A 17274-nucleotide genomic window follows, 5' to 3' on the forward strand; every position below is an offset into this window, starting at 1 on the left:
ATCCTTACACCTGCCAAGACACCCCAAAAATCTCAGTGCTCTCCTTTAAGCATTCAAGAATCCAGGAGAGGTTTTTGGCATGCTGTCTAATAGAAATAGCCACATTTCTTGAGGAAACAGCTCGAGGATCCAACAGGTGTCTTTGTGCTGGAACCAGGCCGATTATGGATAGTGAGGAGAGCTTTGAAGTTTCTGGTTCTTTTTCCTTATAAGATCACAGGGGTGAAACACAAACTCTTTCCTCACATGGGAACAGCTGTTGGGGTGAAGGGTGCAGTGCTCCAGCTGGGCTGGCAGGAGCTGGGCAGGAGCTGGGCAGGAGCTGGGCAGGAGGTGCCTCATCAGCTCACAGGAGCAGGTTCTGGGTGCCTGTCACACCCCAGCCAGGGGGAACAAACACACCGCTCCCTCCCCGGGTGCAGAGGAGGGACACTGAGGTCACTGCACAGCCAAACCTCAGCTCTCCAACCCCAAACGTGTGAGCAGCTCACCCTGGAAAGGGCAGAGCCAGCAGCACTGCCAAGGGCTGAGCATCACTCTGCTCAGAGCAGGAGCTTGTGTTGGGCAGGATGTCGTGGTAGGACACAAAAGGCTCCAAATATTCCAGAAGACGAAAAAGTATAGAAAAAGAAGGCTTTATTGTCTAATTCTCACTGCCTTTTATAAGGTGTTCCCACACAGACTGACCATGGCTGGGGAATAGGAACGACACCTCTCTGATCCCATGGGTTAAACCAGAGAAACAGCAAAACACCACCTGGAGAAAGATTGTTCTGAGAAAGGAGAGTTGTCTGCCAGGATTGTTTTGAGAAGAAGCTTTTTCTTGAGGAACTTTTCCTTGGGAAAAAGTTAGCAGCTTCCAGCAGGCTGAAATCTCTCAGGCTCACAGGCAGGATGCTTTTTACACCTCCTGCTTTATTTACAGGTTATTTAGAAGCTGTGCTGGGCAGGATGGTTTCTTTCTTAGTTTTAAAGAAGTTATTATTATTATTATTATTATTATTCAGGATGTTCCTTACTCAGTTCCTAGCTGACCTGTTCCCGTTGCAGGTTGCGGATTCCCCTCGCTGCCCGCAGCAGCAGCCCCGAGGTCACTGCCAGGCTGCACAGGGAGTGGCTGTCCCTGCTGGAGAGGCACTGCCAGCCTGGCAGCAGGGAAACCCAGCAGGCAAACCAAGCATGCACCAGCCCTGAAGCTGATTATGAAGAATTTATCGTGCCTCCGAACAAAGCAGAGGAGAGTCCCCATCCTCATTTTGGGGGGGATTCTGCAAGGAGCAGCCTGAGCCATCCCGCAGCCCCGCTGGCAGGAGGTGCAGAGGGACAGACAGCCCCAGCAGCAGCTTTGTCACCTGCCGCGGGCAGGGCTGAGCTCCCTCCAGCCCCACCTGCCCTCCCACAGCCCTGCAGCCTCTCTCCGGCAGCGAAGAGAACCAAAGCCTTTCACTGGGATGTGGTTCCTTGTGACAAGGTGAGGATGAGCCTGTTAAAGAAAAAAAACCAACAGAAAACCTGTTGCCCCAAGTTTGCCTGCCTGTCATTGTTTGTCACCCCAAGTTTGCCTGTTTGTCATTGTTTGTCGCCCCAAGTTCTCCTGCTCGTCATTGTTTGCACTTTATTCTCACGCAGCTTCAAGGAAACTGTGTATTTTTAGAATTTATCCATTTGGTTTACACATTTCTCCTCTGGGAGGAGAAAGATGATTGATGGTGATGTTCACCAACGAGGTGGAAGAGGTGCCAACCTGTGTAGCCAAATTCTGCCTTCTGGTCAAAGTGTACAGAAGATGGAGTCAGGAAAATAAAGAAAGAACTTTCCTGCTGACCTTTCTGCTGCTTGCCTCGTTCTTTGTGTCCCTAACAGCGACAAAACCCAACCTAAATATTGTAGCCTGTGTGACACGGGCAGTTACAAGGATCCAGCTGTGCCACAGAATGACCTGGATGCTCCTCTCTGTGTTTGTGTGGAACAAAGGGCCTCTGTTCTTCTGGCTTTTTGTTTACCCCGTGTCCCTCCTGTATTTTTAGATTCCAAAATCCGTCTGGGGATCGTGTGACCCGTGCAAGAGGAAGATAGACGTGTGCAGGCTCTGTGAGCAGTTCCAGATCCAGGACACAGCAGTGCCGCCGGGCAGTGAGCCTGCCGGGAATCAGCACATCCTGCTGGACAGAAAAGTTGCACATAACTTCAGTGAGTGGCTGGGCAGGGGCTGTGTGCTGCTCTCTGGGAGCCTCTTTGTGCTTTCTGCCCTTCCACGGGCAGTGATCAAGGCTCTGTGTAAATCATCTTTTAATTCAGTGTTTATCTCTTGGTAAAACAAAACAAAACAAAAAAAAGCCCAACACAAAAATCATGGTTCAGTTGTTCCAAACGTGGCCCTGGATGCTGTAGAGATAAACCCCCTAAACTGCTTTTATTTGGGTTTTTTTCTGTCCAGAGCTGGCTATGCCACTGAGCTGTGAGGCTGCTGTCCTGGGGCAGGGATGTGTTTCTGCCAGAAATGTTTTTAGCCCCATGAAGTTGTGTCACACCTGAGGGACACCAGCAGCCTCTCAGAAATGGCTTATAAAAACCAGCAAGACGGCATGATTGGAGGTGTTTGAAAAAGGAAAAGGTTTTGATAAAGGTGAAAATAATAACAAACCACACAAAGCAAAAAGGGGTTTTAATAAGGATGAAAATAATGAACCATACAAAATGAAAAAGGTTTTAATAAAGATGAAAATAGCAAACCATACAAAACAGAAGAGAATAAGCCATGCACAGTGCAGGGAGGTCCTTTACACCTGCTGAGACACCCCAAAAACGCCCCAAAATCTCTGTGCTCTCCCTTAAGTATTTAACGATCAAGGAAGGGTTTTTAGCATCTTGCCCAATAGAAATATCTACAAGTCTTGAGGAACATTTCAAGGATCCAACAGATGTTTTTGTCCTGGGCCAGTTATGGTGAGAGGAGCATGGAAGTTCCTGGTTCTTTGCCTTATAAGTGAAAAAAAGAATGAAAATCCCAAATCCTTTCCTAATATGGGAACCCTGCTGGGGTGTGGGGCTGCACTGCAGCAGGGCAGATGTGCCAAATCATCCACAACTCCTGGGAAATCAATTTGAACCTCTGGCTTCAGAGGTTTCTCCAATTTTGTGGGCAGTAAAGTCACCAGGAGCAGGTTGGGGAGGGCAGAATTATTTTGAGTTCTGCAGTGCTGTGGGGTCAAGAATCCCGTTCAGGGGGAGCTGGGCTGGTGTGAGGAGCCTTTGGGGCAGCTCCAGGTCAGGAATTCTTGGATTTCCCCTGGCCCAGGGTTCGGGCTGTGCACAGGATCCTTGAACAGAATTTGCTCTCCTGTTTTAGGTGAGATCTCACCAAAAGGATCTCACCTAGGACAGCCTTTCAGAGCTAATGAAGCAGCTCAGCACCCACTCCTGGTCCTCCTAATAAAATACTGTAAAGGTGTTTTAATTGCCTCGACGAGGAGTGGTGGATATGGTGGATATTACAGGAGCAGCAGTAATTGTTCTTCAAAGAGCGCTCTGATTCCTGTGACAAAAGGATTTCTGTAACCTAGAGGTGCTGTAAGATGCTTTACACGTGTAAAGAATTTGGGGCAGTCAGTTCTGGAGTTTTTCAATGATTTCGTCTTGATGAATATGAATAAGGAAAAAAAAAAAAAGCATTTTGGAGAGAGTGTAAAGTTTTAATTGGGAAATGTAAATGGGGATAACTCGGGATTATTGCATCCCTTGACTAACAATTTGAAGGGTTAAAAGGAAGAGTGACGGGAAAGTGCTGCTGCAGATAAAAGAATCTTGTAATAACGCTTTTATCTGGTGAATTATTGCAGTTTCTTTGAGGAAATGTCGTTCTTTTGCTTTGCAAATAGCACCATTCCTCCTTTTGATCCTGTTCCTCTTACAGCGTTTTTCCCTGGGATGTTCTACATCCCCTTCTTAATCTTATCCTCATCGCTGAGAGTTTTGGCATATCCTTATTATAATGGACATTGCTCAGATCAAAAGTTAATTTGATCCTGAGGATTCTGATTAATCTTCCTGCGAGTGCTGCAAACCACAGTCCTTAAATTAATGAATAAAAAAGATGGAGCTCCAAAAAGCCAGTAGGTTAAAAATTCTGGAGATTTCGAGTGGAGTCATGAACACCAGAGGAAAATCAGAATTCTGAGAGACCTTCACACTAAATTCAGGGCCAGTGTAGGGGAAAATACAAATAAAAGCCAAGTTCTCTAATGGGTTCTTGTTGAAAAAAGAGATTTCTGCCACACAGGGAGCAGGTATCAGTAAGAGACAAGAAAATCATCCTCAGATTTGTTTTCCCTAGATGGCTGCCACGTGAATTAAAAGAAAATACGAAGACTGAGTTTTGCCTTATGATTGCAGCTGCTAAATATTTTTTATTCTGTTTGTTTGGTTTTGTTTTTGTTGGTTTTTGGGTTTGGGTGGGTATTTCATTGGTTTTTTGTCTTTTTTGGTTTTGTGGGATTTTTTGGTTTTTTTTGATTTTTGGGCTCTTTTTTAGGTTTTGGGGGTTTTTTTTGGGGGGGGGGGATTGTTTTTTTTTTTTTTTTTTTTTTTTTTTTTTTTTTTTTTTTTTTTTTCCTTTCTTTTTTAATTCTGCTAAGTACAGATGAGATACTTCTGTAATTTCCCTTCCCAAGTAACCCAGGAATCTCTTTTTTTCCAGACATTTTTCTTAAAAGTTTCCGCGTCAAACCGAGCGAGCTGAGGGACAAACTCTTCATCATCCACGAGGAGAGCGGCGGGCTCACGGACGAGCAGATCACAGCACTGAGAAGGTGATTTTTGGGGGGAATTCTTTGGCTTTTGGGACCTCTTGGAGGAGGGAGAATCTTCTGTGAGTGAAGTTTTGGAAGGCTGGTGTGGAGAGGAGGAAGAGTTACAGGAGGTTGGTGGGATATTGGGAATATTTGTGTGTGTGAGGGGCAGAGATTTGGGGGTTTAATGCAGAGAGTGGAGATTTCTGTAGGTTTAACAAAACTGGGCAGATTTCAGGGGTGGAAGAGAACTGTTGGCTTGGGAAATTCACAGGAACTGGGTTTTATCTTTTTGACTAGTTTGAGACTAGTAAAAAGAAAGGAAAGAATGGGATCCCAGAGTGGGATCTGTTCCACACCCCAGCCCCATGGGAGACTTTTTAATAAACATTTTTACATGCAAAAGAAGCTTGATGTGGAACTGATTCTTGCTTCAAAACGACACAAAAAAAATGAGTGTTTTGCTAAAGAAAACTGGGGAAAAGAAGACACAGAGAAAGTGAGGAAGTCAATAATTGATGTTTCTGCTTCTTGTGGAATCAGTTGAATTTTGGCCTTAAAATGCTGATCTGAGGCAGTGATTTTGGAGTCTGCAGAATCCTGTCTGCGCTTGGGAAGTGATGTGAGGGAGACCAGAATCACGGAGTTAATGTCATCCTGTGTGATGGCTTTGGAGGCATGAAGGGACATGGGTGGGACACTGAGTGTTTAGATGATTTTTGAGTTCTGGAAGGCATTTCCTTGCTGTCTCAAAGCTCTCCCAGTTGAACCCCACTCTGGGGCACAGGAATTAGGATCTGGTAGAAGGTGGATCACCCCACTGAGGGGGCTGCTGAAATTCTGACCCTAAAGGCTCCATGAGAACAGAAATATTTTATTGCAGAGCAGGAAATGACTGCGGGGAAATGGCTGGGACATCGAGGTGCTGTTCCCGGAAAGGCAAAGGGGAAGGAGATTTCTGCAGCCCCATTTCCTAGGGGAAATCCCCTGCTCCCACCTCAGCTCAGAGGGGGCACTTACCCCACTCTGACTCTGTTTTACACTACAATGACACAGACTTCAGATTCAGGTGGCTGAAAATTACTCCTTTATTTTTGGGATGTGTCTCCCTTTTATACTGTTCCACACAGACCAATCTGATTGGTGACACAAAGACAAACCTCTTCACTCCCATTGGTCAGAGCAGAGAGACATCAAGGAGAAATCCCTCCTAGGGAAAAGGAATGAATATCAAAGTTACAGCTACAAAAACATTTCTCCTGTTTACAGAAAATTCTCTGGGAAAAGAATTTCAGGAAACCAAAACACCTCAGGCACAAACCAGGGCTACATCCCTCTGCTGCTCAGGATTCAGTCCTGGCTCTGCAGACCCAGCCCAGGGTTTCCAGGCTGCTGAAATTGCTGTGGCATCACTTATTTATGGCCTCTGGGCTCTCTGCCCTCAGACAATAATAATAACAATAACAACAACAACAACAACAACAACAACAACAATAATAATAATAATAATAATAATAATAATAATAATAATAATGGCAATGAAGCTTGGTATATAACCTTTTTCCCTTGAAGTCTTTCTTTGATGGCCATAATGCAGAGGGAATATTCCCAGCAGTGGGCTGTGTGAGGGATATTGATTGTTGTGTTGCTGTGTGTTGTATAATTTCAAGGATTCAAACGATGCTCTCTGGCTCCAAGGATTCTGTCCCTGGGATTATTATTTACTGCCAAAATAGATGAATCCATGTGAAAATCTTGCACTGAAAGAGAGCTGGGGTTTTTTTTTTCCACCCCAAGAGTTTTGAATGGAACTGAAAGAGTTGAGATTGATCTCAAAATGAAGGCTTGGATTCCCAAGGTGCTGGAAAAGTGAAAGAGCAGACAGGGAATTCTCATGGAGCAACACCACTCCCAAATTTCCCTGGTCCAAGTGCTGGGCCTGGCACCACACAGGGAGGGCACTCAGCACTCCTGAGGAGCTTCCCATTTAATACTTCAACTCAACATGAATCAATTTTGACATAAAGAATCTTGAATTGTGTCAACTCAATAAAACCTGCATGTAAAAACTTTAAATCAATAGGATATAAATCTATTATCACTTAAACTTTTTATAAAACTTAAATTTATCAAAAATTCAGAAGTAACCTAAATTTAACAGGTTCCAAAATTGAGGTGTCCCAGTGGGAAATCTCACCTTTGGGAGCTGTGGTCTCCAGTTAACTGAGAACCCTGGGCAGGACAGGAGTCAAACAGGTCCAGGGCTGGGAAATTCCTGTCAGTGCAAATTGTTCAGAGATTGTGCAAATTGTTCAGTGCAATTGTCAGAGACTCTGAGCCAGGGCACGGTGTGGAAATCCTACTATTGGAGAAGGAAAAATGCTTCAAGTCAAAGCCAAAATTCCATTTTCAAGGCTGTGACCAGGGAGCAGAGTGTCCTGCACCCAGTGGAAGTGCTGGGATATCACTGGAAACTTCAAGAATGGATTTGCCACAGAAACCTCTCCATCCCTGAATGGTTCTTTATCCTCATGTCTCAGCAGCAAAGCACTCCATGTCTCCCTGAACCTCATTTTTCTTTCAGAGCAATGGGAATCCTTTTCGTTGTGCAAATTCCATTAGAGCTGCATTCATGTAAAATGATATTTATGGAACGAGTTCACGTGTTTTTGTGCCTCCTTTCCCGTGGCTCCCATTGTTTAATGCTTTAAGTGTTAAACCTTCCAGATAATCTGTTAGTTCCATTTTCTTTGCATAATGCAGCTGAAGAATTTTATGGGGTATCAGACTTCTGATTAACTGAAGGTGTTTGCTGTCACCTTTAAAAATACCTTCTATGAATTTGCTTAAAAGCTCAAACTATTTTTAATGATGAAGAAACACCCTTTCATTTGCCAACAGCCGACTTATTTTCAAATGAAAATTCATTTTTTTTTTCTTGAAGGTAAAGTGGGCTGAAAGGATTACATTTTAATCTGCTACAGTATAGAGTCGATTCAAACCCCAGCAGTTTTACAATTGAAACGTCATATTAATTATTGCCAACAGTAAAATAAATCTCACTGTTTGTCCTGTGTTTAATGTGCTAAAATATTTGCTTTTTTCCATCCTCGAGTAAACCCCATGACTTTTACTGGAACTGTACAGCTCTGCCCATGAATGTTTAATCACTCTTGCTGCAAATTTAGAAGTTTGTTTTTAGAGGAAGTAAAGAGAGCAGACCTGAATACTTATTTCAGCTTCTTTACGCTCCTCGCACGTGAGCTCTGCCATCAATTCCATTTTTCTGAAGAGGAGCTGTGGATCCCCCAGTGACTGCCCAGGCAGGCAGGAGCATCTCGTGCTGCTGGGTTTGTTTTCCCAATGTTTGAAGACACCAATCTCCTAAAAACCTGTGGCCCTGGAGGATGTTCTGTGATCTTGTGCAGAAGGGAGGGAGCTGTGGGTCTGTGTTTTGTGCTGTCACTGTTTAAGCAAGTTAAAAACCCTGCAAAAATCAGGATAAAGGAGAGAAACACCCCCAGGCTGAGGTTTTTGGGGTGTCTGTGCAGGGCCAAGATGATCCCTGGGGGTCCCTTCCAGCTCAGGAAATTCTGTTGTAGCCCTGGTTCCATGCCTGAGGTGTTTTGGTTTTCTGAAATTCTCTTCCCAGGGGTTTTTCTGGAAACAGAAGAAATGTTTTTGTAGCTGTAACTTTGATATTCATTCCTTTCCCTAGGAGGGACTTCTCCTTGATGTCCCTCTGCTCTGACCAATGGGAGTGAAGAGGTTTGTCTTTGTGTCACCAATCAGATTGGTCTGTGTAGAATAGTATAAAAGGGAGACACATCCCCAAAAATAAAGGAGTCATTTTCAGCCTTCTGAAACTCTGGTTTTTTGTGGTGTTGTGGCATAAAACAGCGTCATTCTGTGATATCAACCTTATCTCTGTAAGATAAGAAAGATAAGAGAGATCAGGAAGGATCCAACCTCTTTGGAAATTGGGGCCTGAACTCCTCTGTCCCATGGTTTTACCTTTTCCAAACCATTCTGTCATTCCAAATCCTCTGTCTCTTTTCAAGCCTTGCCTACCCAGAGGCATTCCCAGATATCCAGAGGGATCCGCTGATCACTTTTGCTGCCCATCCCACAGCTGGTTCAAATCACACAGGACAAGCAATAAATTTCGAACACATAAACCACACAAAATGCAGGAAGAAATTCCAGGGCAAGGAATGGAATAATTATTTTATCAGAATGCAGAATGAGGTGGAAGAGGACACCTAATTTTGATTTTCTGTTTGCAGGTATTTGCCCACCCCCAAAGATGCAGAAAGGTACCTGTCCTTCAAGGGGTCTTGCTCAGAGCTGCATGTGGTTGACCAGTTTATGTTGGAGGTGAGGTGTGATGTTTTTATTTATTTTTATTTATTTTACAGTGAGGAGTTTCAATTTTGAAAGACACCACATCCTACTTTTAGGACGTTCTCCAAGATAAAACCACTGCAAAAAGCTGTTGTTTAGAACTGAAATTTACAATCTCTCCCAGAATCAGGATAAAAGAATTGTTTTGATGAAGAATCCGGACAGGTTGATAACCAAAAGAGAATTGTGGGTCCCTTTGTGACTCCAAGTCACACTCCTACTCCCTCCAGAGTGGAATCTGATTTATCCTAACCTCAGTCTAGATTCCCAAGATCTAGAAGCCATCATCTATAAAATTAAATGCATTTAAGCAGTTTTGCTCACAAGAATGAATTGCAGTTGATTTTAAGAATGCCTGCCCAGGAGCATACAGTGAATTTACAGGTATGTGCCAGAGTGTACCCACAGGATTAAGAATAAAATTAATAAAAGGAATAAATGAGCACAGAAATCAGGCAAAACAATGGCACAGCTGAACTGCTGGATAAATAATGAAAGGTATGTGCACGTCTTGGTACAACTGTGAGTTTTTATTCGGGTTCTGCTGGATTCTGTGCAGATGTGTAAAATCCCCCAGCTGGGCCAGAGGCTGGATCTGCTGCTCAGTGTCCGTGAGCTCCCGCAGAGCATCAGAGACCTGGAGCCTGTGAGTACCAGGGGATGTCACTGGGCATTTCCACGAGCAAACGTTTCCAAAGAAGGAAAAGGGGTTCCACTTTCACTCCTGTGTGGGTTTTACCCCCACCCCTGAGGATCCAGCGTGTCAGAGATGTGGCTAACATTAATTAGTGAGACGGCACGATTGAGTGTGTCTTGAAAAATCAAAAAGATTTTAACAAAGAAAGAAAATAACACAAACACAAAGGCAAAGCCGAGCACAGAGGCAAGTCTCCTACCTGATAAAACACCTGGAAAAGTGTGGAGTTTCTTTGTTCTCTCTCTTTAGTACTCAATAGTTCAGGTGGGTGGTTTGGCCCATGGCCCAATGACAGGAACAACAGACTTTGAGTTAAATTCTCAGAGCCCAACCCTCACTTCTGGGCTGGCTCTGAGCCCATTACAATGAAAAACCCACAGAACCTTCCAGATAAACCTCCTAAAACGTCCAAAGGTAAACTGAAACACCTCAGTGCAGATTTTAAAGCTGGGGAGTTTGGGAGGATTCTTTTTGGATGGTTTTGGGTTTTTGTTTTTGTTTTGGGGGTTTCTTTGGGTTTTTTGCTTGTTTTTTTCACCCACTTGTGTGTTTAATCTCGTCCTTATTCCACCAAGGTTCAGGATACTGGGTGTGGCAGTAGAAGAGACTTCCACAAAAGAGGGAGAAAAGAAGGAGAAAAGATGTTCATAATTTCGTTTAGAGTGATCCAACTTCCCTCCTTCTCTGGCCAGTGATAAGACAGGAGTGAATTTCACCATTAAAATTCAATTCCCTTCGTGGGGATGTTCTGGCCCCATGAGCTGAAAGAATCAGTCTAAGACACGGAGGAAGTTTATTTGACAAATCTCCATGAGATTTATTATTTCCTGAAGGCTGAAGGAGCTGCTCCCTCTAAGGATTACACAGCTCTGGACTGAAATTTTTGGGAAGCAGAGCTCAAGTCCCTCTCTGACTTTTTCCAGGATGACCTAAGGGTGTGGGGATACAAATAAACCAGGTCTGGTGACTGGGTCCTGCTGCTCCAGGCTGTGTTTTACCTGCCAGGTTTTGTCCATGCTTTGATTCAAATCAAGAATTTCCACCCCGTGGAAACATTTCAGAGGTTTTGCCCTCGTTCTGCGTGGGAATGAAAATAAAAATGTGAAAGTTCTGCAGGACCAGGTTGTTATCCTTGGCCTGGCTGTGATCAAAACCACAGGAACAGTGAGGGGAGCTCAGAAGAGGAACAGATGGAAATGCAGAGATTCCTGACCCTGCCTGGTGCAGCTGCACCTTTGCTGTCCTCCACTGAGGCCAAATATTGAATATTTGAAAGTTATTCTAGGCACCGTTTGCTTTGATGGATAGTTAATGTTCACTGAAGAGCTAATTAGTGTCTAAGTATGTTCTTATGCATGCTAACACCTATTTTTAAGCCACCTAAAATCCTAAGGGACAATGTGAATCTGGGTTTTCTGCCCTGAGCTGTGCTATAAATGCTTTAACAACATCTTTCATGTGCTTCATCCTCGCCCTGATTTAAATTCGTGTGTTGGTGACTGATGAAAAGAGGTGTGGTGCTAAAAAAATACAGTTTTTTTTTAACAGAGAACAAAACCACCTCCTGTGCCTATAGCCCCTGAAGGGAGGTGCCTTCCCTGGGAAAACTGAATTTCTGAGTTTGAGCACAGGAAATTATCATTCTTGCTTGTGAGGAAACTGTGCTAAGAATTTTGATAACAGACTTTTGATAACAGCACTGAGCTGAGGTGCAAATGGGAAGGAGGGAGGTGAAGGATGGAGCTCCAGACTCTGCTTCCCCTGATCCTTGAAATTTGGGCAACCAAAGAGCAAAACCCCTTTTTTTTTTTTTTTTTTTTGTGCACAGGAGGCTGGAGTGGTTTTGGCAGGGCTGAGAGAATGTGACTCCTGGGGTGACTGTGCCAGCACAGCTTTGCCTTGGGGAGTTTGGGCTGCCTGAAAACCCCTGAGGGCTCTGGGCAGGGACATCTCCTTGGGCAAGGGACTTGAGGTGGGGACAGCGAGGGGTGGCCCAGGACAGGCACAAACCCCACGGATTTCTCCACAATTTCTCCCTGTCTGAGGGAAGGTTTGTGTGTTCCAGCTGATAATCCAGAATATCCAAGCAAGCAAGCAGCTGCAGTCCAGCCCCAAGTTTGTTGCTGTCCTGGAGTACATTTTAGCCATGGGGAACCATCTGAATGAAAAGGCTGGGAAGGAGGTGGCCAAAGGATTCCGGCTGTCATCTCTGGCCAAAGTGAGTAGATATTCTCTTGTCATTAAAGTCCTCCCGTTCTGAGGTTTGTTAGCCATTCATCTGAACTCTCCCTGAGTGTGGGGAGGCAATAATTCCTGATGAGGAGCTCACATTTGACCACCTTCCCTCGGCTGCAGGAGAGCAAAACCCCATTTAACAATAAATTCTGTCCTGGCAGTGATCACAGGCTGTGCTCCCCTTCTCAGGCACTGGCTTTGTGGGGCTGGATTTGCTGTGCCTCTCATGAGGCAGAACATCAAAATCCTGCCCGCCCTGATATTAAAATCCCTTGGCATGAGGAATGTTCCGAGCTGCCGGCTCTGAACCAGGGATGAGTGTGAAAAGGCAAAAGGAGAAATTGAATTCCGTTGTTTTTATCCCTGCCCAACATACCTGGGATCTCCCAGCTCCTCTCTGCCGTCCCTTCCTGCTGTTGTATTTATTTTTTGAGGGATGATGGCTCAGTGTGTGCTGTGCTCTGTTGCAGCTGCCTCTGCTGAGGGGCAGGGACAGGACCTTCACCCTCCTCCACGCCCTGGTGGAACAGATCCTCCTGCACCAGCCCGAGCTGGCCTCCTTTCCTCAGGAGCTGGCGGAATTTGAAGCTGTCCCTGATGGTGAGAGGAGGGAAAAGGGGTGGAAAATAATCAACAAATCAAAAAAATGAAGTCTTTCAACTTCTGTGCAAACTCACGTTCTCGCTGTATAAATTATATTTATTAATATTATTATCATCATGATTTTCCCCTCTCTCTTCCTTTCCAGCGTCCATGAAGGGCCTCAGTGCTGAAGTTGATGGTATGTAAATGTGGTTTCTTCACTCAGAGGCAGATTTTCATGCGCTGGTGCAGTCATTTGGAACGGCTTCTCGCTGCACCTCTTTGTAGTTTGTAAAGAGAGGTAAAGGTTCAAAACATCGAGGTGAGGTGTTGCCATGGAGATGCTGAACCTGCCATGTTACTGTGAAGAATTAAAAAAAAGAAAAAAAAAAAAAAAAAAGAAATATTGAAGTGTGTCCAGGTGGTTTAGAAATGTAAAAAGAAAAAAAAAAAAATTAAAATGTACTGGCTGTGGTAAATAGAGTTGATCATAAACTACAAAAGTTAAGTGATACAAGTGCTCCATCACAGGGATGGCTGGGACAGTCTCTGGGAGGTGGGAGGAGAAAAACTTCCTTAAGGAGTTGAACTTTCTGGAAACAAACTGGTTTCCTTCTCTGAAAGGACTCCAGCACCAGTGAAGTCGACAGGAGGGACAGAATCCTCTTCGTTCTGGTGAAATTCCTCCTTTTCTTTTCCTTCTGTTAGTTTTAAAAAAAGAATTGGAGAACCTTATCCAGTGCAGGAGGCTCATTAAACCCAAAGGCAGCAAGGCAACAGCCCAGGAGTCCCAGTTCTGCAAGGAGCTGAAGGTAAATCAGCCACAAATCCTTCCTGTGGGCTGGAGTAAGGCAGGAGTAACCCGGGAGTTCCTGCTCACACCTGGGGACCAGAGTGGGATCTGTCCCACACCCCAGCCCCACGGGAGACTTTTTAATAAACATTTTAACATGCAAAAGCAGCTTGATGTGAACCTGATTCTTGCTTCAAAATGAGACAAAAAATAAAAAAGAAAAAAATGAGTGTTTTGCTAAAGAAAACTGGGGGAAAAGAAGACAAAGAGAAAGTGAGGAAGTCAATAATTGAAGTTTCTGCTTCTTGTGGAATCAGCTGAATTTTGGCCTTAAAATGCTGATCTGAGGCAGTGATTTTGGAGTCTGCAGAATCCTGTCTGTGCTTGGGAAGTGATGTGAGGGAGACCAGAATCACGGAGTTAATGTCATCCTGTGTGATGGCTTTGGAAACAGGAAGGGACATGGGTGGGACGTTGGGTATTGAAATGTTTTTTTTGAAGTTGTTGGCAAGTTGTTGAAAATGTGGGTGTCCCAAAGAAGCCAAAATGAAGAGTTTTATTCCCAGGCTTGATCCTAGAGCCCTTTTCCTGCCCGTTAAGAACCTGAAGCTGGCAGAGTTTGCTGCACAGACAAAAAGACCAAAAATCAGGACCTTGTGATGCTTCTCTGGCTCTGCCACTTTTAATGGGTTTAGGTTTTATCATTTTATAACACAGTTAAAATTCTCTAACATCGACATTTCTTTTTTATTATTATTTTTATTTTTGTCTTTGATGTCTTAATACTTGCGAGGGAATGTGTGTGTGCTTCCCTTTTGTGAGATGTGAAATTGTTATGACGTGAAAATTCCGCCTTGAATGATTTTTGTTTTGGCTGCTGTTTAATTCCTGCTTTAATCGTGTGCTCCGACAGCAAATTAAGGGGTTTTATTTTCTTACAGGATTTAATTCAGAAATATGAAGGGGATCTCTCCCAGCTGTCAAAAAGATGTGAGGAAATGAAGAAGCTTTATAGCAGCGTGCTGGTACATATCATGTTAAAGTGCAATGAAAATGAACCTACATTTCTTTTATTAAAAAGGGAAAAAAGATGGGGGAAGGAGGGAAAGAAATTCCCACTTGCTTTATATTTATACTGGCTGGAGAAAAAGAAAGAAAATCCCATATTTAACAGTGGTCAGAGATGTTAAGGAAAGGGACAAAAATGCAGTGATTACCTGTGAAAGTGGAAAAATATCCTGGTCCTAGGATTAGGACATTTTTGTCCATATTTTTTTTAATGAATGGATCCATCTACCGAGCTGCAGAGCCAAGAAACTTCAGGATTTTTCTGATTTTCCTCCTCTTCAGCTGGAGATTTGAGGTCCAGCCAGGGAGAGTAACCCAGGTTACTGAGGCGGTTCAATGACAACTCCTCAGATCACTTTTATTTGGGGTATTTTGGACCTCAGTTCCCTGGAGATTTCAGACAGCTCAAAGTTTCCTCCTCTTCCCCTTCTTCTTTTACCTCTTATTGCTCTTCTTCTTTATATTCATATTAACAATAATGGAGGTATTTAACTTTTCTTTGCTCTTTAAATTTCATTAAGCTCCTGGGCATGGTTTAGATCACTCAGGTATACTAAATATTAAACATTCCTTTTATTTCCAATTTCCAGGTGAAGTTTGGGGAGCCACCAGACCTGGACTCCCAGGAACTCTTTGGGTGGATATCTTCGTTCATCAGTGAGTTCAGGAAGGCGTGTGCTGAAGTCACACCATAAAAACACAGATTTAATGGAGAGGTGAGGGAAAGAGGAGCCCAGGAAACAATGTTTAATTGTTTTTTTTCCTTTACTGATAAGCAGCACCTTGCCAATCTCACCTGTGCAGCAGAACACCTTGATTTGGAGAGAAATTCAATTTATAATGTGTCATTTTAAATGGTATTTAGCCTATAATATCCCAGATCACTTATGACCCTCTCAATTCTGGGCTTTTGTACCTTGAGATTCTCATACATTGAGAAAAACACTTTTGACCTTTTGTAATTTCTCTTTTCCATCTTTTCCTTTGAATGCCCCAGCTGCTGACACAGTTTTAATTATTATTTTCAATAAGTAACTTTCTAGATCTAATTTCTAAAGAATGCTTCACACATTTTGTAATGAAATGAGGAGCTGTTACCCACAGAGGGGAATATTTAAACAAATTCTTGTTTATTTTGCTATTAAAACATTGCAACCTATGTATGTAATGAAGAAAGTATCTGAGTGTTTTATTTTCCCTTGTCCCCACTAAGCAGGACAACAAAACAGTGCTTTTTATGGCTAATATCATGTATTTGCCATAAATATAATAGAAATTAATCAATATTCAAAATTTGCATTGGCAGGAAGAGAAAAGTGTCAGAGCAGCAAAATAGAAAAGTGTCATGAAGCATCTGAGGAGTGGATGTGGGAGGGAATCACCCACGGTTTTCAAAAGAGAAAATATTTCTGCTGTGTTTGTTGGCTTTTACGTGTTTTTTAATCAGAATAATTATCTGGAGCTCAATGTTTGGGAGGAAAAGAAATGCAAAGGCAAAATGGGGTGAGTTTAACATTAACAGAAGAAAAGAGTTGGAAAAAGTTTGATAAGAAATTGATAAAATCTGGCTTTCATCGCATTTTACAAGCAGTGTGGGTTGAGAGAACGGTGAATCTGATTGATTTCAGAAAAGTTTCTGATTCATTTTGTCTCTTTCCTGCCCAGTGTTTGGGCTTTGGTGGAAATGCTGAACGCTCCCCTTGACCTGAGCACAGGGAGGGGTTGGGATTGACCCCTCTGACAGGTTTGGATGCACTGAGAGCTGAGAATTCCAATTTAACACTTCTCCAGGTCCAGGAGTGACCTGGGACACCCAGGGCAGGGCAGAGCCGGCTGCTGCTGCACAGAGAATTTCTGTGCAGGGCCCATCACCAGCAGTGCAGGGACACTTGGGCTCTAGGGATGCATTTCCCACACCCAGCCAAGTGTTTTCCACGTAGGGAAAAGTTTGAAGATTCACCTCTTCAAACTGTAAATATAGTATGTTTTAAAAGTTAATTAGATTAAAAACCTTTAAAAAACCTTGGCCACCAAATCTCGTGTTCTTTTCAGCAGTGTCTTCCAGCTCATTAAGCCTAGTGTAAAGCAGCACACAAACTTTTAAAATAAAAATTTTAATAAACATCTTTTAAAACCGAGCTGCAAGTTCTGCTCAACTTTTAAACCCTCACACAAAACTCAAAAAAAAATAAAAACCAAAAAAAAAACTAATAAAAAAGACCTTAAACTCAAAATAGAAAATCCTTTAACTAAAGATTTCCCCCCCCCCTTTTTTTTTTTTTTTTTTTAACTTATTACCTTTTTTTTTCCCCTCCAAATCTTTCTTCTCCATTATTCTATTTAACAGCTTGTGCTTGTTTTATAGCTCAGCTGGCAAGGCCTGTCCCAATTAAAAATATATCCTGCCCAGTGGTCGATAGCTGTGCCTTTGTGGGAACATCCTGGAGCATTAATTAAAAGAAATTAATGCCCAAGAACCTTCTTGGCATGAAGTTCTATCCCCTTCAAGAGAGCACAAAGCTTTCCTTTGGAGTGGGGAGATGTTTCCATTTTTTCCATAAGCTGTTCCTTCAGTGCCTGGGAGCTTGAGACATCCTGATTTATATGGAAAAATCACTGGAGCTTGCTCCTTACCTCTAATTCTTTATTTCTGAACTTATTTAGCATTAGGCTGGATTTTTTCAAGTCTCTTAAATTGTATTGTTGTG

At 43.2% G+C, this 17274-nt stretch overlaps 2 protein-coding genes across 2 annotated transcripts in view; both read left to right on the forward strand.

Annotated features, from left to right (window-relative positions):
- Positions 1–17274, forward strand: part of LOC136368631 (aurora kinase A-like) — a 104535-nt gene that overhangs the window by 76221 nt on the left and 11040 nt on the right. The gene's annotated exons all lie outside the window — the stretch shown is intronic.
- Positions 570–15742, forward strand: LOC136368698 (protein diaphanous homolog 1-like). Its single transcript, XM_066331066.1, has 12 exons — positions 570–577; positions 1051–1168; positions 2028–2190; positions 4697–4808; positions 9074–9164; positions 9751–9837; positions 11954–12106; positions 12594–12723; positions 12872–12904; positions 13414–13517; positions 14440–14523; positions 15157–15742. The coding sequence occupies exons 1-12, from the start codon at positions 570–572 to the stop codon at positions 15259–15261; spliced, it is 1188 nt and encodes a 395-aa protein (XP_066187163.1). The 3' UTR covers positions 15262–15742.

This window comes from Sylvia atricapilla, chromosome 16 (assembly GCF_009819655.1).
Source record: "Sylvia atricapilla isolate bSylAtr1 chromosome 16, bSylAtr1.pri, whole genome shotgun sequence".
Lineage (NCBI taxonomy): Eukaryota > Metazoa > Chordata > Aves > Passeriformes > Sylviidae > Sylvia > Sylvia atricapilla.

Bases quoted from the DNA above. Each gene is read 5' to 3' on its own strand.
- LOC136368698 (XM_066331066.1), top strand. The intron at 1,169-2,027 runs GCAAACCAAGCA...CTGTATTTTTAG, and splicing joins GCAGCAGGGAAACCCAGCAG to ATTCCAAAATCCGTCTGGGG. The intron at 4,809-9,073 runs GTGATTTTTGGG...TTCTGTTTGCAG, and splicing joins CAGATCACAGCACTGAGAAG to GTATTTGCCCACCCCCAAAG.